General features: G+C 35.2%; 1 protein-coding gene across 5 annotated transcripts in view; it reads left to right on the top strand.

Annotated features, from left to right (window-relative positions):
- Positions 1–22,569, top strand: part of Cnot6l (CCR4-NOT transcription complex subunit 6 like) — an 81,101-nt gene extending 58,532 nt beyond the window's left edge. For 4 of the 5 annotated variants that reach the window (XM_051170778.1, XM_051170777.1, XM_051170776.1 and 1 more), the window contains exons 6-12: positions 744–812; positions 4,764–4,921; positions 7,719–7,873; positions 13,334–13,485; positions 16,553–16,780; positions 19,990–20,192; positions 21,679–22,569. In XM_051170778.1, the coding sequence (XP_051026735.1) occupies positions 744–812; positions 4,764–4,921; positions 7,719–7,873; positions 13,334–13,485; positions 16,553–16,780; positions 19,990–20,192; positions 21,679–21,891 (1,178 nt within the window). In that variant the 3' untranslated portion in view covers positions 21,892–22,569. The remainder of the gene's footprint in view (positions 1–743; positions 813–4,763; positions 4,922–7,718; positions 7,874–13,333; positions 13,486–16,552; positions 16,781–19,989; positions 20,193–21,678) is intronic. The other variant, XM_051170779.1, reaches the window with a different exon arrangement.
- The last annotated feature ends 1,197 nt before the right edge of the window (positions 22,570–23,766 follow it).

Genomic DNA, 23,766 nt, shown 5'->3' with positions numbered 1-23,766 from the left:
TTTGTTTTACATTCATTTTCTTTTTCTCTTTTAAGATACTTGATTTACCAGGTTGTTAAAATTTCACATAGCTTTGATTTTGCAGAAGGGAACAAAGCTAAGTCACTATAAGCTATCTATGTAATTAAAGATTTTGCTTATGGTTTTAAATTTAAAGCACTTTTCATAAAATCACACATGTGGAAATACCATTAATGAGTTTCTTAATGTTCCTTTCTAATACTAGTTTTATGTCATTTGCATTGTTCTTTTAGAAATTTAAATGAATTTCTTTATTGTATTTGTATGTGCTGTATGTGGGAACTGTGTGTACTTGGAGAGGTCAGAAGACAACTTTGTAAAGATTCCTTTCACCTTGTCTTGTGTTGCTGTCACTGTACTGCATACTCGATGTTACCTGGCCATTAAGCTTCTAGCCAATTCTCTAGCCTCCTTTCATCCTAGAGGAGTTCAGGGATTACATGTACAAAAGGATGAGGCTTCCGCATAGGCTCCGAGGATGGAGATGGAGTTCATTCAGGCTGGTACAACAGGAGCTTTTTACCTCTGATTCCTACTTATTTTTTTCTGAAACATCTTTTAGATTTGAAGTCTTAATTAAATTCTAGGATTGGATTTTTAAGTCCATTTGTAGACCATTATAGCCAAATAATAAATAGGTTGATTTGATATTAGAAACTAAATGATACTGATTTTACAAACATATAGGATTACTTTATGTTTTTAATTTTTTTTTCTTTCAGTTCATCCAGAGCAGCTTCCTCCGAGGCCATGGATTACATTAAAAGAACGAGACCAAATTCTGCCATCAGGTAGCTTTTCTCATCTTTGGCTTTTAAAATAAAAATTTTTTGAGCTTTGTGATTAATAGATTTACATTTTGTCCACCATGGGTGTAGATGGGTTCAGAAGTATTGATAGCTTGATTAAACAGCGTCAACATTAAGATAGTAAGATAGACCTATTATACAAGTAAACATCTTATATCTTTCACACTGGCACACGGGACAAGGAAGTTACTCCTTGTGTTGCAGCTCTTTAAGAAACCGTAGATGATTCTTAAATTATCTAATGAGCAATAACTTTTCTTCTGAAGAAAGTTGAATTTCTTAGATGCTTTATCTTTCTTGAGAAGACAACTGTGGTACTTAGTGTTTAAGGTAGAAGTGGAGGGAGCAATGTGGGAAGAGGAGGGGCTGCAGCAGGGAGTGGGAGCACTCAGGTGAGGGGCAATAGGAACAAAGTATCTGGTGTCTGAAAGTATCAGAATGAAACTCACTATTTTGTACAAAGAGCATATACTAATTAAAATTAAAAATAGTGTAAAATGAGTTTTATACTTTAAATATGAGTTTGGTAGAAATGTCAACAGGATTGACATTAATTACATGTGAAGACATTTTAGGTTTGGGAATTCTGCTTAAAATAAGTTGTGAAAAAAAAAAAAAGAAAAAATAATAAGTTGTGAAGGGGCTAGAGAGATGGCTCAGTGGTTAAGAACACTTGCTGCTCTTAAAGAAGACCTGAGTTCAGTTTCTAGTGCCCACATGGCATCACAGCCATGCATAATTCCAGTTCCCAGGGATCTGGCTCTCTTCTGGCCTCCGCAGGAAGTAAGGCTGCTTGTGGTATAATAGGTACAGGAACTCATGCATACACATAAAATAAAACCTTTCTTAAAAATTGTGAATATTATTTAGGTGCCTTTTAAATTGTATCCATAAATATTTTTATGATACTTAATTTCAATTTAAAAATTAAATGAAAATTTTAACTTTTATGGATTAGACCAATCACTGAATGCTACTTCTTTAATGATTTTAAAAGGGTATACTGCAATTAGACGTTACTGTCTACATTTTGAACAGTTTCTTCTTCTGTTTCTGAGGGGTTTTTTTGTTGTCGTTGGTTTGTCTTTTTGGAGGGTTTTGTTTTTGTTGTTGTTGTTTTAATTTTAAAGTCAGGGTCTCTTTATTATTGTAGGTCTGGTTACCCTAGAACTTGCTGAGTGGATCAGGCTGGTCTCACAAAAATCCACTTGCTTTTGCCTCCCACATGCTGGTATTAACAGTGTGTACCTCCACACCTGGCCTTTTGGCTTTTTTTTGGGGGGGGGGGTAAGAGGATTCAGAACAAAAATATTTCAGTATTATGTGGAAGTATAACTTCTTCATGGTTCTCTTCGTATTTTAATGATGCTGAGAAATAATTCTGCACAAAACAGTTTTATGTCTTACATAGGCTTATTTTAAAGTCACCACACTGTAGAAAAACATCAGCCTATTAAGTAGACATTGTTCCAAAACCACAAATAGCAATTGTTTTAGCATGATGCATATTAAGTAATCTATGTAAGAGGAACACTTGAGTTTTCTAGGGTGCCTTGAATTAGATGGATTTATTTTACAATTGGTTTTCTGTAGTGTGGTTAATGTCCTTTATACCCTAAAAACTTTTTTTAATGGAATTTCTTTTCCCTCCTTGGTTAGCTTTTTATATTATGTTAAGCGAAATTAAGCCAAATACTGAAATACAAATACTTCATGTTTTCTCATATTTGAAATCCAGATTTAAGAAAAACAATTGCATAAGGCCTGACGATAGAAAGGGTGGAAGTTATGTGGGAAGAGGAAGGGAACGTTATGGGAGGAGGATGCAACAGGGGTGGGAGCAGTCAGGAGGGGGAATGTGAACAAGGTATCTGATGTATGAAAGAGTCAGAATGAAAGTCACTGTTTTGTACCATGAGCATATACTAATTAAAATTAAAAAGAGTGTAAAATGAGTTTTATATATTAAGGATGAACATAATTTGGAAGAAAGGTTTTTACACAGCCACATTTCTATTAAGAAAAGGAACAATACAGAGAGCTTAATATTAACTAGTCAGTGATTCCTAAAGCAATGTATTCTTAGGGTTAACTGTGATGAACAACTATTAAAGGTTTTTCTTAGTGTGGTACTAACTGAGTAGATTCTGAGTGTCAACATTGAAAATGCCCCGTTTTCTTGCTGAATAGAGAGCTGTGTATAATAACTCAGGGTAGTTAAGCATAATTTATAATCAAGTGATTATAATAATTAAATATACAATAATTAAGCCCAGTTAGTGAAAAATCTTCCAGGTAGAAATGGAAGATAAGGAAATTGTTACTGCAGCCTAATTTTCAATTTAAAGCTTGCAAACATTCTGATGGTACAGAATTTTAGTTTTTGTTAGAGAAACTTTCTCTGCTAGACCTTTCTAGAAAAATCCTCAAAAAGTCTCAGATATGAATGAAGCCAATAACAGTAACAGTTTGCTTTTCTTTTCCTCTTCACAATGGTACTCCAAATCTGGAGAGGTAGAAGAACATGGCAAACTCAGGGTGCTCACTTCACAGTGTAGTGGCTTACGATTGGTTCTGGGTCATCTCCAAAGTAAACACAGAGGATATGAATAACTCTACTGAACATTAGCGTTCAGTATACAAAATGGCCATGAATCAGATACTTTACTGCCTTTCTTATTATTGAAAGTGAACTCAACTCCAATAAAGATAATTCGTGTTGAATTACTTACAAATTTATGAAATTGGTAATTCCTAAATATGGCAGGTTTATTATACTCAAGTGATGTTCCTTTTGAAAGTATGCATTCCATGAACCTAATGCTCTGACTTAGTGTAGAGTTATATTTGTGTTATCAGGTTTTTTGTTGTTGATGATGCTCTTTTTAATTGTCTACAAAGTGAGGCAGATGCGTACTTAAAATGGAGAATGTTGAGAGTAGTTAGGTCTTTTTATAGTTTAACATGCATTTTAATTTGAGTCAGTTCAGAATTTTGTTAAACTTCACTTCCTGTTTCACAGATATTTAGGGGCCAGAAGTTGTAGATTGCCAATCATCAAAGTGATCATTTATGGTACTGGTCTTAGAGCATATTTTGGAGTAGTGAGGGCAGCTGGGTTGTTAGCTAACTTACAGTTGTTGGATTTTTGGTTTTTGTTTTGGTTTGGTTTTTGGTTTTTCGAGATAGGGTTTCTCTGTGTAGCCTTGACTGTCCTGGACTCACTTTGTAGATCAGGCTGGCCTCGAATTTCACAACGTCCGCCAGCCTCTGCCTCCGGAGTGCTGGGATTAAAGGCGGGCGCCACTAAGTAAGAGTCTTATAGAATGATAATTTTATTTCAGAAGTGAGCACTAGATTGGCAAAAGCAATTCTCTTATGGCTAAATTTTGTTCATTCTCTTCTGGCTCAGATTAGTGGAAGTAATAATAGGTCCCTAAAATATTAACTATCAATATTTTTGTAAAAAGTAATGAAATTAGAACCTTTTACTGAAATAGAATTTGCCTTTGTTTTAGTTAAGCCAAACCCTCTTCTCAGTAAATCACATGCAAACAATTGATATTCTGATTTTCAAATTCTGAATTTATTAAATTTTCTTAAATTTAGAATATGGATCGTTAAATCTAGACTATTAAATAAACATTGATGTAATGTACTTCAGTGAAATCATCAGGTAACACTGTAAGTGCAATCGTCTTTTACTTAAAAGGTGAGCATAAACAGCAAAGAAGATCCTATCTCTTTGAGAAATCCTGCATTCCAAGGAAAACAAAAGAAAATACCTTATCAGAATTTACTTCTCCTGGCATTTTGCCTGGAATGATATATGAACTGTATTTGTGTGCTTATGCAGGTATATTCTTGATACTGATTAACAAAAAATTGCCTAATTTCCTCCCTTTGTCTGTTTTTTTTTCTCCTGCTTCTTAGCATCATTCACGGTTATGTGTTACAATGTGTTATGTGATAAATACGCTACCCGGCAGCTATATGGCTATTGCCCGTCCTGGGCATTAAACTGGGAATACAGGAAAAAGGGAATTATGGAAGAAATTGTTAACTGGGACGCAGATATCATTAGTCTTCAGGTAACACTATGGAAATTAAGTTGTGCTTAGCTTAAAGGTGAGCTAAAAATAGTAGAAGATCCTACCTCTCAGAGAGAAGCCTGTGTTCAGAGCAAAACTCAAAAAAAAAAAAAAAAAAAAAATAGTTTCACTCCTTTAAAGGGGGGATAATTTTAATAAAAGAGATTTCCACAGTGTGACTATATTGCTGTCTGGGAACATGTGCACTTATTTTTATTTACTATTTTCTGATTTTAATCTTGCCTCTTATCCATGTTAACAATTCCCCCCAAGAACAATTTATTAGAATTATTGAAAGAGAAAATTGCAGAAAGATTACTAGTCTTTCAGGAATTTAAATTTTACTTAGAGTTGAGTTCAGAAGAAAGTGTTTTCTTAAAAATATTTCTTAAGGTTAAACAATTTAAAAACTGCACAGTCATAAATTATACCTTACTTTATAAACTATTTCTAAAACTTAGACTTATCTAATTTTTTTTTCTTTTTTCTGGTACATTTATACAGATCTATATTGGTAATTTTTTTCTATCTGTTTGACTTCTCAAAAATCATTTTAAAAATTCCCTTCAGTTCCTTTAAATACTTTTTATGGGCTCAGGAGGTGGACCACTCACAGAAGAAGAGCCCAGTTGTAAAAGTCACATAGCCTTGAGTTGAAGAAGTGGACTTTAGAGTCTTCTATTTAATAGCACTGTATTTACTGAAATTAACTGAGGAAAAAATATGTATTCTTTGGACATTAAAATTTCTTTTCAGCATTTACCAATTATTAGTCCACAATGTTTGAATAGGATTTTTTTTAGTAATTTTATTAATTTCAAAGCATATTAAATGTTTTTGTTTTGAAATTTTTAAGTTGACAATTATATAAATTTCTTAGATATAGTCTAGTATCTTAATATATCTGTATAGTATGGTATGGCTAAGTCAGGCTTGTACACATATCTATCACCTAAAATAGTTGCCATTTCTTAAGGATGCTTTAAAACTATTGTAGTATTTTTATACACTTTCAGTATATCCTGGGAAGGAACCTGAACTTGTTTTTGGGTTTGTTTGTTTATTTATTTATTTATTTATTTATTTATTTATTTATTTATTTTGGTTTTGGCTACCTAAAAGGCCTCAGTCTAGCCATTCCTACACAATGAGGTCTTATCCCAAAAAAGAGAACCTACCAAACAAGGAAAACATTTTTAAAAAATAAAATAGCTTGGTAGTTGTTTGTTTTCTATTTTACATCTTCTGAGACATAGTAAGTAAAAATCTTTAAAGATTAAATGTTCTTACAAATAGTAAGAATGGCCAGAATTTGGAGAGAAGGAAGCAAACAGTATTTATAGTAGTAACATGCTGTGCCTTTGTATATGAAATGTAGCTTGAAAGATAAATAAGGATTTAAGAAAGCTTTTCTTTTGTAAAAGCCACAGTATTCTGGAAAAATTGAAAAATTACAAAGTATGGCCAAGAAAAACATGTGCTCCTGTATGTCAAAGGCAGCCAATGTGCTGAAGCCTCTGAAGCATTTTTGTATGCTTTTTGTTTTTTTCATTTAATTAACTTATTTATTTTTTAATTTATTTTATTTATTACTTTTTTTGTTTGTTTGTTTTGTTTTGTTTTTGTTTTTCGAGACAGGGTTTCTCTGTGTAGCGTTGGCTGTCCTGGACTCACTTTGTAGACCAGGCTGGCCTCAAACTCACAGCGATCCGCCTGCCTCTGCCTCCCAAGTGCTGGGATTAAAGGCGTGCGCCACCACCGCCCGGCGCTTCATTTATGTTTGGGTTTTTTTGTTTTTGTTCTTTTAATACAAAGAGAATCTACTATTGGCATATTTTGTTTGTTCACTTAATGCATTTTCATGCTCCTCAAATTCTTAAAATCAGTATATGAATATAATTCCATGAATACAATTTTTATACAGTGGGACAATCACTTAGATTTTTGTTATAAAATCATGTTGTTAAGAGCACGTTCATGGGACTGGAGGGGGCTCAGTGGTTAAGAGCAGTGTCTGTTCTTCCAAAGGACCTGGGTTCAACTCCCAGCACCCACTTGGCAGCTCACAACCATCTGTAACTCCAATTCCAGGTGATCTGACACCCTCACACCAATGCCCATTAAATTAAATAAACACACACACACACACACACACACACACACACATACACACACACACACACATACATACCTACATACATATATGTACCTTCATATGTAAATATCAACACCTCCACATTTGATTATTTCATATAGAAAGGTTTGTTTAAAATAGTCTATGGGTTAAAGAATAAAATCTAACTTAACTATTAAACTAAGAGACTTATGATTGCTATTTCTAAAATTTTGAGAAATTGTAGAGTTTTTTTATTATTGTTGAAAGAGTATCTTTCACACTCTTCAGGTTTCATTTCTTTCTTTCACAATTGGAAGAGAACAGTTAATGTAATAATTTTTCTCTTTACACGAAAGATTTACTATTTCCTATCACCTAACCTACGACCCATCCATGCTTTAATTACAATGTGGAGGAAGGGAGATATTTTGGAGTGAACCCTAACTTAGGAGTCAAGAGAGCTGAGAGCTACCCCTATTCGTAGGTTCACCAGTACTATGATCATAAGAAAGCCAGGTTTAAAACGCTACACGTGTCAAGAACAGTGCTAATGATAAGATAGCTGGGCAATACGCTACAGGAAGTGCTTTGTCTTAGTCATGCCCTACCCACTGCAGAATATTTCTATGTCTTAGTCATTTTCACTCTGTCATGTAGATAACAATTTTTCTTTCATCTTAGGAAGTGGAAACAGAGCAATACTTTACTCTCTTTCTGCCAGCATTGAAGGATCGTGGATACGATGGATTTTTTTCCCCAAAGTCACGTGCCAAAATCATGTCTGAGCAGGAAAGAAAGCATGTGGATGGTTGTGCAATATTCTTCAAAACAGAAAAGTGAGTCAAGAGCTGTATCACGGAGTGTATACTTAATTACTTTTAAGTTTCACACATTGAAGATAGACTTTAGTTTGACTATAAAGAGGTAAAACTAGAAATTGCAAGTGTTGTAGTTAAAATTGTTTTTCTTAGGCAGCATACTGAAAATGATGATGTTTATTGTATTATTTCTATCTTACTGGCAAATTAGTCTCAGCTGGATGTAGCCAGGCTTTTGGGCTACTTTATTAGATTCTTTTATCTACCACACATCTCGACCCCAGTTCCTTCCAACCCCCCAAGGCTAGGTAGAGGGAAAAGGGGGCCAACTGGCACAAAAATCACACCCCTGCTAGACATGACACACGTCCTAGTTAGTAGGTGTGGACAGTCTGAAGCAGCCCCATATCCCACACCTGGCACTAAAACAAAAACATTCATATAACATGGCAGTTTTTAAAGAATCTAAAATTCTCACTATAGATGGATTTTAAAATACAATATTAAAAATATCATAAAGTAAACTATTGTTTACATGTAAAGTGGAATTAGTACCTTCTAATAGCAATAATTGATGTGGATTTTGTTCTGAGATTTCATTCATATGACCAACCTTTTTATTTTCAGCTAATATTTTATGTATATACTTAAGAACTTATTTACTGAATGCTTATTGTCTGTGCTAGGCATGAAAAATTTCAGATCTCACTAGAAATTCAAACATAGCAGGAAAAGATAGGAACATAGGACAATCAAACATAATACGGTGTAGATAAGAAAGTTGTAGATGTATAGAGAGCATAGGACTTAGGGAGGCAGGGAATTAAAAGATTAACACCACTTAGTGAGAAGTAAATATATAGAACCGTGAGAGAAGTTGAATTTCATGGTTAATACTTGGACTTGACACATTAGCGGGATCCTATACACACGTTTGTGCCTATTTTTCTAATATTTTCCTGTTTAATCCCCATTATAACAAAATCAGGCAGGTTTTTTTTTCTGAGAACACATCTTTCCATCATAACATACTATTTTATGTGAACAAATCAATGAATTTGAAATATATTTGGCTCACTTCTTATTTATATGTACCCAGTTTTTTATCTTTTCCATGAATTTTTAATAAACATGATCTCTAAATAATAGTGTAGAGCTCTATAAATAATGGGGAATATACTCAGTTCCTTGTTTTGTTTTTTACAAATTTTATTTTTCTACATTAAAAAGTCCTTTCTAATTATTTATGGATTGTCTTGTTTAAATTTTAAAGTGACTTTCAGAAATAAGTAGGTAACCATTTTCTAATTTTTTTTTTTTTTTTTTAAGATAATGAAAACAAGACAGGCAGACAGGTCCCATGAGCAAGGCTACTTGATACTTGAGATCTTCCTTTATAGTTCACACTATCAACTTTTATAACAAATACAATTTTTTAGGCTTTTGTTTCAGCTCTGGTATTACTTTTACTTCTTACAAGGTTACCTCATTTTAGAAATTTTAGTGCCATTTCAAACTGTTCCCCCCTCCCCTTTTTTTTAAGTATATTGTGATACTCCTTTCTCATTGGCCAGCTGTGTTATTGATTTCTTTGACTGCATTTAGTAGTCTGTGATTTTAATTCTTTAAAATGAGGTCTTGATTTGTGGTTTCTCATGATAATTTGCTATCAATTAAATGTGGGGCTCAAGAGATGGCACATGTTAAGAGTTCTTTGGTGGTGCACACCTTCAATTCCAGCACTCTGGAGGCAGAGGCTGGCAAATCTTTGTTAGTTCAAGACCATCCTGGTCTACATAGTAAGTTCTCGGCCAGTCAAGGCTACATAGAGATACCTTAAAAACAACAACAACAACAAATAAACAATAACAAACAGTTAAATGCTGTACAAACACAGAATAGTGTTTGCCTATTTTTCTTCCATACTTATTTCAAGTCTGTAAGTTTGCCTTTACAAGGTTAGTTTTCTTACATACTAGTGATTGAGGAGATTCAAGGTCATTGCATGCTAAATATAAATTAAGAAATTCTCTGTGGTTTTTAAGAGGAATGATAGAGAAAGGAAGATCTGTATAACTTTTGGTACTTTTCCCCCCTCTACTTCCTCCTCTTCCTCTTTTTATGTTTCCTTTTTTGTATGAATGTGGGGTGGTTGATGACAGCACACACACCAGTGACCTGTGTGTGGAAGTTACAGTGCAGCTTGTTAGCAGAGTCAGTTTTCTTCATCTGTGCTGCAGATTCCGGGGGTTGACCTCAGGTTATCAGGTTATCATGGCCTTTACCACACAGAACATCTCACTGGCTCATACTAGCTTCTCGGTGGTGTTCTGTGTCCTTTTTACTTATAAATAATTTAAGGGAGAATACTATTTCAGTCCTCTTAGTTTAGTTATTCACAGTTGGTATTCAGTGTTGTCTCTCTAGCTTTAGTGTGATCACATGGCAACACAGCAAATTGCTTTTAGACTGCACACTGTTAAGAAATTGCTGCTTCTTTGTAAGCTTGTTTTGGACATGTTCTCCTACACATGAGATTCATCATAATCATCAGCTATATAAGGATTTTTTATGCTGTTACAGCTTTGGTTTTTTTAGTCATTTCAATCTTGATTATGTAGGTTCTTTTTTTATACCCATTTGAGCTGCTTAAATTTTTCAAAAAAGGCAAACATACAGAAAAATTCTTATATGATAAAATAGTATCAGGAATGATGCTTATAAAACAGAGTACACCAACCAGGATATAAATGCCAGATGAATTTTAAATACTGAATAAAATGACAGCCTTAAGATTTTACACATTACCAAAGATTGTTAGTTTGAATTAATAGCTGGAAACTATAAACCAATGCATGTTAGTCAAAAGAAAAATTCCAATAGTATAGAGAAAGAATGCTTTATTTCAAAATTTCCTGTATGGCATTCTGTGCAACAGAAAATAGAAGCCACATGGAACATACTTGATACATGGTGGATAGGGAAGAACGTAAGTGACTGTGTTAAATTAGTGTTGGTAGGTTGTAAAACGGTTTGTGTGTGTGTTTATTTATTTATTTATTTGTTTATTTATAGACTAACCAGTAATCTTAGCACTCTGGGAGGCAGAGGCAGGCAGATCTCTGTGAATTTGAAGCTAGGCTGGCCAACTAAATGAGTCCAGGACAGCCACAGCTACAAAGAGAAACCTTGTTTCAAAAACTAAAAAGTTGAATATTTAGAGACAGTTTCACTATGTAGCATTGGCTGACTTGGAACTGGCTATGTAGACCAGGCTAGCTTTGAACTTATACCCACCTATTTTTTCCTCCCAAGAGCTGGGATTAAAGATGTGAGCCACTACACCTGCTTCTTATTTTTATCTATGTATATGTACATACATATACATACATGCCATGTATATGTGGGTGCCTGTGGAGGCCAGAGGGAGTGTCAGATTCGTTGAAGCTAGAGTTTCCGTTGATTGTGTTATACCTGCTGTGTATGCTAGGACCCCATCTCTGTTCTTTAGAAGAGCAGCAAGTGTTCTTACCTATAATCTACTTAGCTGCCCTGTTTTATCTCCAATACCATTCCATGCGTTGCTGTTTTCTTCTTCTTCTTCTTCTTCTTCTTCTTCTTCTTCTTCTTCTTCTTCTTCTTCTTCTTCTTCCTCCTCCTCCTCCTCCTCTTCCTCCTCTTCCTCCTCCTCTTCCTCTTCTACCTCCTTTCCCTCCTCTTCCTCCACCTCCTCTACCTCCTCTTCCTCCTCCTCTACCTCCTCCTTCTCCTCCTCCTCCTCTACCTCCTCTTCTTCCTCCTCCTCCACCTCCTCTACCTCCTCTACCTCCTCCTCCCTAATTTTGTTCCACCAAGCTATTTGTTATCTTGGTATTTTCCCCTTCTTTCACTGAAATGCTCTTAACTTCATTCTTCACATAGGTAGTCATTTCAGCTTAAGGACCACCTCTTTACCAGTGCAGGGTGAAATCTGCTTTCTTTAAGGACTCTGGGTTTGAAATAGGTCACATGACCAGACACTTTACACATTACACATTCTAAGCGCATCTGAGGCATTGAGGAATTGGAACAAGAATTTGGTGGAAAGACTACCATTTCTTCTAGCATGCTATACTGCAGCAATGTAAGCTTTTTAGTCAGTATTTTTTGAAAGGATGTGTGGCTTAATTTTCATGGCTAGAAAGAATCTAAGGTGGTAGAGAGATTGTTATGAAAACAAAAAATGTCTTTTAACTTTTAATGAAAAATATCATGTTAAACCATGTGTGGTGGTTTGTGCCCTAATCTCATTACTAAGAATCAAAGACAGGAAAAGAGAATTTGCTGCAAGTTCAAGGCCAGTCAGGGATTCCCGCTTACCCCAAAGTACTATTTTGGTTCTCTGTAAATATTTTTAAAAACTAATAATAAAATTGGGTAAATGATGTTAAGTAGTATCTTACTTTGGTTTCTAATACTCTGATAAAGACTATGGCCAAAAGTAACTTGGAGCAAAACTTTAGTTGGTCACCAAGGAAAATCAGGGCAGTAAACTGGAGACAGGAACTAAAGCGGAAGCCATGGAGGAACAGTGCTTCCTGTTTGCCATATGTGCCTTACCCAGTCTGCTTTATTAGACTACACAGTGCCACCTGTCCAAGAGTGAGCTGTGCTCTCTCACAGCAGCTTCCTACAGGCAATCTGATAGAGGCTTGGGTTGTTGTTGTTGTTGGTGGTGGTGGTGGTGGTTTGTTGGTTTGTTTTAATTGAGGTTTCTCTTCCCAGATAACTCTTGTCTCAAGCTGAAAACCAATACAGATGGCTTGACCAAGTTTGCAGCTCTTAAATATTAGCATTTTTATTATATCCTATAATTTTCCATCATCACAGAGACCCATTTCTTCTTGTAATACAATCTATTTCTTTGGGTACTTACACCTAACTACAGTCCTTCTGTAAAACCTAGTTTTTAAAAGTGATAATTTTTAGCTACTAAAAGGATGCATTCCTTCATTTCCTTGATATGTTATAAAAACAAATCTGCAAATAGGGCAAATAGACTTTTTTCTTTCTCTTTTAGGTTGTTCACTCAGTTAAGATTGTATGTACCTTTAAATTTTAATTGTCAGGAAATCTGTATAGTAGCTTAAGTAAATGAATTTTCACACACCAACATCCAGTTTAGAAATAGATAGAATTGGCTCAGCTGCTACTCAGTCTTTAGAATATTGGCTCTTAGCCATCTGCTTGGTTCACACTTGTTTATTAGTCCTGTAGGTGCTAGCTAGAGAGGAAAAAGATATAAAAAGGATGAAGGAGATAGATATTTCATCTTTACTAGATAGGGCCCCCATAACCATAGCCAGAATGTCACATGACCATCTGTACCTAGAAAATTTCAGAGATTATCAGTAGTGTCTGTACTCTGCCCCTCCACTTTCAATGTCTTAGCATGACAGTGTTATCTACCTAAGTCATTTGAACATGTGTGCCTTTTAGATTTACATTGGTGCAGAAGCATACTGTGGAATTCAATCAGGTAGCAATGGCGAATTCAGATGGATCCGAAGCAATGCTGAATAGAGTGATGACAAAAGATAATATTGGTGTTGCTGTGGTATTAGAGGTCCACAAGGAACTCTTTGGAACAGGTGAGTGCAATCTATATTATATTAAAAATAAACACCATTCCAGATTTCCTAAGAAAAGAGAATCTTACTGTTCTTTACAAGGTTATTCTCTTGTTTTATGAGAGCTGTTAAAGGAGATGGACAAGAAAATAGTGCTAATTATATATTATATATTTCTTGTGATTTCATGATATACCCTATGGTTTCTATCAGCATTTTTACATAAGAGGTAGCATATGCCCTTTTAACATACTATAATTGAAAAAGTTCTTCAAAGTAGGCTATGTTTTGGTTAGGCTCAGTTAGCAATTACAGTGACTTAGTCCTCTCTTGTGAACCTTTTGGTTTTTATGGTTAAATAGTTGCCATGTTTTCTTTAATTTCTTTATTAAATCTTAAGTCTTTGTCAGGGTGAGAATGACATCTTTTATCTATGTGATACTTTTCAGGGTTTTCAGATTATTTATAGCTTCCCAGAGAGTCAGAAACTCATTGTGTACTTGGCATTATCAAGGTCTTTTGTTGGCCTCTCTGCTGCCTGACTTGGAGCACTCTGTTACTTATTAATGTCTCCAGCAAGAATAAGGTGGTAGGGCCACATCAGTGCATTTCTCTTTCTCTGCTTCCTATGGAAGAAAAGCTGCCTTGAGTACTAGTTTAAATTATTTAGACTATACATAGTGTCAGATTTCTTCTTCTACAGTTCTTCAGTTTATCAGTAAACAGTCCATCTTCAGTGTGAGATTTTGTGTTTACTTCTTTTTTAGCCTTTTCATTTTTTAAATGTCTTTTCCCATCACATTGTTCTTCTGATGTGTTTTGTTTTGCTTTTATAATAATACCCTCTTTTGAAGTTTTACCCCTTTTTAATTTACAGAAGAGTAATTCTAAATTATATTGTATACATCTCTACTTTGTAAAATATGTACCTTTCCTTGTAGAAGGAAAATTTAGTGGGTAGGAGAAAATGGCTTTTTTGAGGACACATTTTTAGTATTTAATTATAGTGAGCATTCATTTATAGCCAGAAGTAACACTAAAACTTCTAGGAAGAAGAGACAGCTTCAAAAAATTTTTTAAATATTTCTTCAGTTTCCTATAGCAGATTACTTTGGTAACTTATTTTCTCAACACTGAGAAAAGTTACAGTTTGATATGATTAGAAGGAAATGTAATTTTACTTAAATATCAGACTTAGAAATTGGGCCTTTTTCTTTAGAGTTCATATTTCAGTAGAAAATTTTAAGGTATTTTTATGGAAATTTCAATAGAAAACAGCTTTGAATGTTCACTGATACTTCAATAGCTCTAAACTCTAAAGTACATAAACTTAAAAACTGAGGAATTCTTATCCCAGTCACACTCTATAAATTTCTTTATATAAATCCAAACATCTAGAATATATGTATGTAAGTTTATGTTAAAGTGGCATTGTACCATAATATTGAATTTTATGCCTTGAACTTCATTTCTTGCCACTTGCAAGACTTATCCATCTTGCATTTCGCAAGCTTAATAGTGAAAGGTCAGTAGCAGAAATCAGTAACATTATATGAACCTGTGGAAAATGAAATAAACAAATTTGCTACCCAAATAAATTATCAAATAAAGTTAATTTTAAAATGAAAATGGTGAGACTTAATAGATTTTTTTTGCAGGTTGTCTTTCTGCCACTGCCTGTTTGTTTATATTTGTATTCATTACCATGTCCACCATTTGGAAATATTATGTTAATTTTATTTTTAACAGAATTTTATGGGAAAAGTAATTTCAATTTATTTTTCAATTATGAGGAATTATTTTATTTCTCATAATATAAGCTAGTCTATGAATATCTTTTTCCAAGTTAATTTAAGTATCAAAAATATTAAGTGGCTACCTAGCCTGAGTCCATAAAAAGTAATTAGAAATAAAACCAGGTCTAAAAGTAACATATCCAGACTCTTGAAAGCATACAGTCTAATTTTTGTTTCAAGGTGAATGTCTGCATATATGTCCTCTGTGTGATGACTGTACTCGTGCAGGCCAAAAGGGTGCTGGATCCCCTGGAGTGGAGCTGCAGGCAGTTGACTTACTGCTCCTGATCCTCTTCAAGAGCAGCAAGTGTTCTTGACTGCTGAGCCATCTATCCAGTCCCACAGTTTTCATTTTAAAATTAATTTTATTTGGGAATTTACTTGGATAGCGAATTTGTTTTGTATTTTATTTTCTGTAGGTTCATACAATTGGTTAATTCAACTGGAAACATCTCTTACTAGATTATTATGCTCATTAAATAAGAGTCACTTAAAAGTACTTGCTTGGTGCTGGAGAGATGGCTTAGCAGTTGAGAGTATACATTGTTTTCCCAGAGGACTAGAAATTGATTCTCAGCACCTACATTGGGTGGCTCACAGCCACCTTTAACTTAGCTTCAGCTCTCTTCTTGGCCTCTGGGGACACTGCACTCATACACAGACCCCATACACACACACACACGCACGCACGCACGCACGCACGCACGCACGCACGCTCTCTCTCTCTCTCTCACTCCCTCCCTCCTCCTCCCATCTTCCTCCCTACCCCTCTTTCTGTCTCGAGAGCACATGCACACACATGCTGTTTAAAATGAAAATAAATAACTTGCTTGCTTAAACTAAGAATATAGCACATGAAAAGTACTGTAACCCAAATACTGATTATACACAAAATAATTTCTATCTTAAGCATATATAGCAAAAATCAGCAAAGCTATCTATAATGGTCTAGATACTAAATACTTTTGGCTCTATGGGACACATAAAGTCTGTTTAAAAATGTGAAACTGTCCTTAGCTCACAAAGGCTGTAATGGAAATATGTAGTAGACCAAATTTTGCCCATAAGCTACCATTTGTCAGTATGATGGAGATGGGAGGTGAATAACTAATAAATCGTGGTTTTCAGAATTACCCTTTAGCGCCTCAGATAAGTTTGAGATTAAAATCAGTATAAATATACATAGAAAAGAGTAATGAAGTAGCTATGGATCTTTTTCAGAAAATTTTAAGGTACTTTTTAAGAAACATAAGCATAACTTTCTTCATCTTTTTTATGCTGTTTAAATTTAGGTATGAAGCCTATTCATGCTGCAGACAAACAACTGCTTATAGTGGCAAATGCCCACATGCATTGGGACCCAGAGTATTCTGATGTGAAACTTATTCAGACCATGATGTTTGTCTCAGAGGTTAAAAACATTTTGGAGAAAGCCTCAAGTAGGCCTGGCAGCCCAACTGCAGATCCCAATTCCATCCCGCTGGTGCTATGTGCAGATCTTAACTCATTGCCAGATTCAGGTATTTGAATCATTTTTTTCCTTGCTTTCACTTTCACTTTTAGTCTTGATTGAAAGGCCACCTAGTCCCTAGCAGAGCTTTCTCTTCTAAATCAAGAAACATATCAGTTGGAATTGATGACTAATTGAAAAGGCTTAATAAGGAAACTGTTTCCAAAGGAGTGTTCAGGCTTAAGTAAAGCAAGCAATGAATGCTTTTGTACTCTAACTGCTCCTAGTCTCAACTGGGAAAATGGGAGCTGTCATCAGAACTTGGAAGTACAGTTACAGGAGAGGGCCAGTAATTGAAATGATGGCTTGGAATTGAATGATACAACCAGAGCCTGCCAAATTATAATAAGACAGGAGCTGGAGGAAGAGACACACCTCCCCCCACCCTCCACGCTCTTGTCTTTTGATCTGCCAGGGCTGTCCTTTAACCAAGTTTGCCTAGAACCTATAGAACTAGGAAAAGGTTTCATCGATGCAAGATCAACCTCAGGCACAGAATTCAGCAAAGAAGGGCGTTCTTTCTTGAATATTCATCACAGATAGCTGTCTCATTTAATAATCTTGGCAAGTTTTCAGTGATCTTTTCTTACTAGTAGGTATAGAATGATCAAAATTCCAGCCAGGCTTTGTATTACACCACTGGACTACTTTATGCCTAAATTTCATCTTTGTGAAACTTAGTTCTCCATTTTAGATCCTGAATTTTCAAATGCAAAATAAGAGTCTGTACTATTAGCAAAAACATTCTGAATATTATATGTTTTTATTAAGCTGTTTAATCCCCACCCCCACTAGGGACCAAACCCAAGCTTATTACATGTTAGGCACATGTTCTACCATTAAATTATGTCCCTAGCAGTTTTTAGACTAGTCAAAATAATCACTCAGTAGCAAATATAAAATAACTTGAATGCTTATGCTTAGAATTTCTAAATAGTCACCAAGCTTAGAAAATAGCTTGTTCATAGTAAGTAAATGCTGAAATATTTGCAAGTCTTTGCTTTTGACCCCTAGACCAATTGAGCTCCTTTCCTTCCTCTGCCTCTCCCAGCCTGCCTTGTGTATGTGCATGTATACATGGTGTATGTGTGTGCTCACACAACTTACCATAAGTCAACCTTGGGTGTTCCTCAGGTGCCATCCTCCTTGTTTGTGAGACTGGGCCCCTGTTGGCCAATGGATCACCCAGTAGGTTAGGTTGACCTGCCAGTGCTGGTATACAAGAGCTGCCTACCACACTCAGCTCTTTTTTTTCATGGATTCTGAAGCTTGAACTCAGCCTCTCCTAGGCTTGCATGGCAGGCACTTTACTGACTGAGCTGTCTCCCCAGCCCACATTTGTTTCTTAGTCCTTTACAAAAAATAGTTATTTTAATTTCTTTAAAAGTGCAAGTTTTTCTTGTGTTATTTCATATGATTTCCTGAAATCATTTATAGTAGCTATTAGTATAATTGTTATCATAACATAGTTCACTGGCTCAAATCAGATTGTAAGGGTTGGACCTTGATTCTGCTTCTTAGCAGCTATATATGGTATTCAGTATGAATAAGGAGATAAGCATTTATTGACCTTATTAAAATTGTTTGTTAGCCTAGCATATCATAAATGCTAGATAATTGTCAGTTCATTTGAATTAGTCACAACACTGACAATCATTTTACATCATCATATTCTGGTATCATTCTTAATCACCAATAGATGAACTTAATATAATTGGTAACTAAGTATAAACGGGAAAAAGACTTTTGTGTCTGCTAATTTGATGGAAACTTTTTTTTAAGATTTATTTGTTTATTTTTATGTATATGAATGCTCTAACTGCATGTACACCTGCAGGCCAGAAGAGAACATCAGATCACATTACAGATGGTTGTGAGCCACCATATGGTTGCTGGGAACTGAACTCAGGACCTCTGGAAGAGCAGTTAGTGCTCTTAACCTCTGAGCCATCTCTCCAACCCCAGTGGAAACTTTTTAAGTTGCCACCCTTTGCAACTTTTTAGACACATCTAATACTTTTGTTCTCTGGCATATAATGTTACTTATATATAAAGTGTTCTTCATAGGTGTCAGACCTGAGACTCATACTAACTCAAAGTATGTGAGGGGCTAGAGAGAGAGCTCAGTGCACTGTCAGTTCTCCCAGAAGTCTGTGGTTTGATGCCTAGCACCCACATGGTGGCTTACAACCAGCAGTAATTCCAGGGAACCTGACACCCTCTTCTGACCTCTAGAAGTACAAGGCATGTGTGTGGTATGCAGACTTGCAACCAAAACACTCATATAAGTAAAATAGTAAAATAATAATAATGATAAATAAGCTGGGTTTGGTGGTACACATCTTTAATCCCAGCACTCCGGGAGGCAGAGGCAGGTAGATTGCTGTGAGTTCGAGGCCAGCCTGGTCAACCATGTGAGTCCAGGACAGCCACAGCTACATAGAGAAACCCTGTCAAAAATGAATAAATAAATAAATAAAATTTTAAAAATAATGATTTTTCTAAGCTAACCCTGGACATTGAATTGTTGATAAAAATAATTTGTTTTTATTGTAAGTGATTTTTTTTTATTATAAGTGTTTTGGGGAAGGGATTGACAGAGGGTTTCTCTGTGTAGCCTTGGCTGCCCTGGACTTGCTTTGTAGACCAGGCTGGCCTTGAACTCACAGCAGTTGGCCTGCCTCTGCCTCCCAAGTGCTAGGATTAAAGGCGTGTACCACCACACCTGGCTATAAGTGTTCTATATATATATACACCCTAATGTTATTGATTGACTACTGTGCCTACTGCTAAAGAAATAGTGGTTTAGAGTAATATTACCAAGGTAATAAAGACCTTTCTAGTTAAGTCATCTGAACCTAAAGAACCACTAAGATTGACGGTATTCCTAGGTGATCCTGATACTATGTTCTGAAACACCAGCAACAAAAACACTTTTAAAATTTGTTTTGTTTTGTTTCTGAGACAGAACCTCATTATGCAGCCCTGGCTTGCCTGGATCTTCCTGTATAGACGAAGCTGGCTTGGAACTCAGAGAAATGAGCTTACATTTCTGCTTCTTGAGTACTAGGATTAAAGACATGTACCACCAAGCCCAGCTGAGGGTTTTCTAGGACTTAACGAAAGCTCTCTAATCCTGGGGTGTCTGTACAGTAAGGTTTAGTGATACAGCTTTGCACTAAATAATAACAGGTAGTATTCCTTTCTTCATTGTGCTAGGTGTTGTGGAATATTTAAGCAATGGAGGAGTAGCTGACAACCATAAAGACTTCAAGGAACTAAGGTACAATGAGTGTCTTATGAACTTCAGCTGTAGTGGAAAGAATGGAAGCTCAGAAGGGAGAATCACACATGGCTTCCAACTTAAGAGCGCCTATGAAAATAACTTGATGCCTTATACTAATTACACCTTTGATTTCAAAGTAAGTAGCAGTCTTTGGACTGGCATATGAACTGTTTCAAATAAAAGCATGTCAAAAATAAACCCTTATAACTAGGAGTTTGCAGGTCAGCCAGGTGTGGTGGCACACACCTGTAATCCCAGCACTCAGGGAGGCAGAGACAGAGATCTCTGTGAGTTAGAGGCTAGCCTGGTCTACAGAGTCCAGGGCAGCCAAAGCTACACAGAGAGACTTCTCAAAACAAAGAAAGAGTTTGCAGGGCTCTGGCCTCTGCCAGCACTAGGCACACAAATGTTCCACTGACATATATGCTAGTAAAATACACACACACACACACACACACACACACACACATATAAATAAAATAAAAGAACAAACAAAAAATTCAAGTCTCAAAATGTCTGGTTTAAATATACAGCTAAAGGAGGGCTGGAAAGATGGCTTAAGGGCTAAGAGCACTGTCTGCTCTTCCTGAGGTCCTGAGTTCAATTTCCAGAAACCACATGGTGGCTCACATCCATCTATACTGGGATCTGATGTCCTCTTCTGGCATGTAGGTGGACATGCAAATGGAGTACTCTATACATAATAATAAATAAATATTTTAAAAATTATACACACACACATACATACAAAAAACTAAATAAGAATTTTGTTAGGCTTGTGGTTATTGATGTCATTTACATTCTTTTTAAGTTTTATTTGTTCACATTTCAGATGTTAGTGATAATAACCAATATTTCCTAGTTTTTTACTATGTGTTAGGCACTGTTGAAAGCACTTGGGTATATATTAGTATAGTTAATCTATATTAATTAATTCTCTTAACCTACACAGATACCAAGGCAACAATAAAAGCTAATTACTGAACACTTGGGTAACTTTTATTACAGTCCTTCTAGGGAATGACTTGCAAATATAGTACATACTTCATCAAATATATTAATTAAGCAAAAGATCAGTTTGTCTATTTGTAGCTCTTTTCTTTACCTCTGTTTGACTTTCTGTCATTTCCAGAATGAATTGTATGTCTTATTCTACACATATATTTATGTATGTGTAGAAATGAGTATTTTAAACTAAGCAAATTAGGACAGTTAACTGTATAGTATTTTGGTTGTATTTTATATTTTACTAAACCAAGAAAGTCTGTTCTATAGGTGCCTAGACATAAACTTGTGTGTTTAGCTTTATTTATATAGATATAGATAGAGCCTTATATATATATGTATATATGTATATATATCTTTATAATTTATGTACAAATGTAAAGCTTTATGATTTGGTAGGATGCTGTGTTTCTCCATTGAGCCACCTTTAGTCATGTAATAACTTATCAAAGATTAGAGCCTTGTTGAATCTACAGTCAGGATAAAAGGTACCAGGATAACAAGTTTCTTCGTTATTTAGCTTTTCTAAATTAAGGATTGTTCTTTTTATGGAGTTTTTCTCTTTTTCTAAACATAGTTTTTCTTTCCCCTCCCTGTTGTCCCTAATTTCTTCCCAGGGTGTGATTGACTACATTTTCTATTCCAAGACTCATATGAACGTGCTTGGTGTCCTGGGGCCTTTAGATCCTCAATGGCTGGTTGAGAACAGCATCACTGGGTGTCCACACCCTCACATCCCTTCAGACCACTTCTCACTGTTAACACAACTTGAACTCCACCCTCCACTCCTGCCTCTTGTCAATGGTGTTCACTTGCCTAATCGGAGGTAGTGGAGTACAGCCCCGCAGAGTCGGGGATCTGCCGCTATGGACCTGTACAGTTGTAAATCAAAGTATGTAGGAGTGAAGTATGGCCGTCCTTAAGCTGCTTCTTCAGGTTCCTTTCACTATGTGTTTGCTATAAGACTTTGTGTATTTTTGTGCATACTGATATCATTTGGCACTAGGGCTGGAACCAAAGTATTACTGTCTGTCTCTTATCTATCCAAAAGTTTAATATACTTTAAAATTGGATTTCTTTTCCTATCATATTAGGAACCAACATTCACAACTGATAAATCACTAATTTGAGGCCCAGCACCAGTGTTGCTCTCTAAAAACAAATACATTCTTTTAAATGTTTTCAAATACGCCAATCATTTTTGTAAAAGGTGATTTTTACAAACTCCAAATACAAGATTTTCAGTTGAATGATGGCATGCCTTATAGGAAAAACGTTCGAGTTTTCTGTTTTCCTTCATAATAAGCTGATTTTTGGCTCCCAAGTCATTTGCACATTAACAAAGCACTTAAATTTGCTTGATTTGTACATTAAATATAATATAGCCACTAGTCATAACAAGATAGTTTGAGAAATGAAAGATAATTGCACAACATGCTTTAAAAATCAAGCATAATATGTGACAGTTTGTTGGCCAAATATTGGTTGGTTTTTTTGTTTGTTTGTTTGTTTTGAGGAATCACTTTTTTTTTTTTAATCTGCTTTTAGTTGTAATATTTTTAGAAGTATTAACTCTAATCTGTCTCTCCAGTTCATTTGTAAGGAAATAGCAGATAGTACTGCCATACATCTTGAAACTAGAATTTGGTATTTTTAGGGTGCCCACAAACTTAGTGTCTGGTATTTTTCATTTTCCTTGTTCGCTCTTCTTTTCTGTCTGGTTGTACTGGGGGAAAAAAAAAAACATGATTTATATCATCTTTACTACAGTTTAATGTTTAAAGAAAATTGCTGAATGAAAAGCCCCTGGTCAAAGTTTAAAAAAGGGAAAGCCATATAATATTACACATGTTTTCCAAAATAAAATGGCTGTTTGTTTTTTGTTTTGTTTTAAGGTAATAGTAGAGAAGATTTTGAGGAGAGGACAGATTTGGGGAAGTAGTTCAAAACCTTAAATCATTTTCTCTGACTCTAGCTGCCAAATGGCCATCATATGCTTTTAATCTTTGTTGCCATACTGTCTAGATTTGAATTAAGCTACTGTTTTATTCCCAAAGTTTGATGCCTCTAGATGTATTGGAAGCACCACCACCCCTTATTGTTGTTGGCCAGGAGGGGCCACTTAAAAGTCTCACTTAAGAGGCAGAGAGCATAAATACCATTTTGTGGGGGAAAAAATTAGTTGGCTGCTTGATGATAATTATGGCACAGTAACATTGGAAAAGGTTGTGTCTGTGTTTTTAAGTTTTTCTTTATTCTGCTTTTTGCTGCTATAAGAGTTTTCTGAAATTTATATTTTAAACTTTTCATGCACTTTACTGTTTCTAGTATCAAAATGTGATATTTTTAATAAACAAGAAATTTTCCATTATGTGATGAAATTTTAAAAGAAAATAGCCTATATTTGTGTCTCACTAATATATAAAAAGTGCAAGTCAAATTTAAATTATTTAATTAGTTTTAAATATATACAAATTGTCTCCTCTTTCAAACCTGACATCTTAGGCTGTTTTATTAGTCTTAAATGATACATTGTCTGTGGTCATTTTATACTAATTTCTTCGATAGTTTACTGATCAGGCTATATGAAATAATATTTCCCCCAAGGGTAATTGTAGTGGGATGAGGGTAGTGGGATGATTGTAATACCACACAGGATTGCATCCAGAAGAGGTCTGTAAAGCTTAAACTCCCCTTTAAAAGTG

Source organism: Acomys russatus, chromosome 28 (genome assembly GCF_903995435.1).
Source record: "Acomys russatus chromosome 28, mAcoRus1.1, whole genome shotgun sequence".
In the NCBI taxonomy this organism is placed as follows: Eukaryota; Metazoa; Chordata; class Mammalia; order Rodentia; family Muridae; genus Acomys; species Acomys russatus.
Note: the sequence above shows the minus strand (reverse complement) of the source record. Positions and strands in the feature narration are given on the sequence as shown.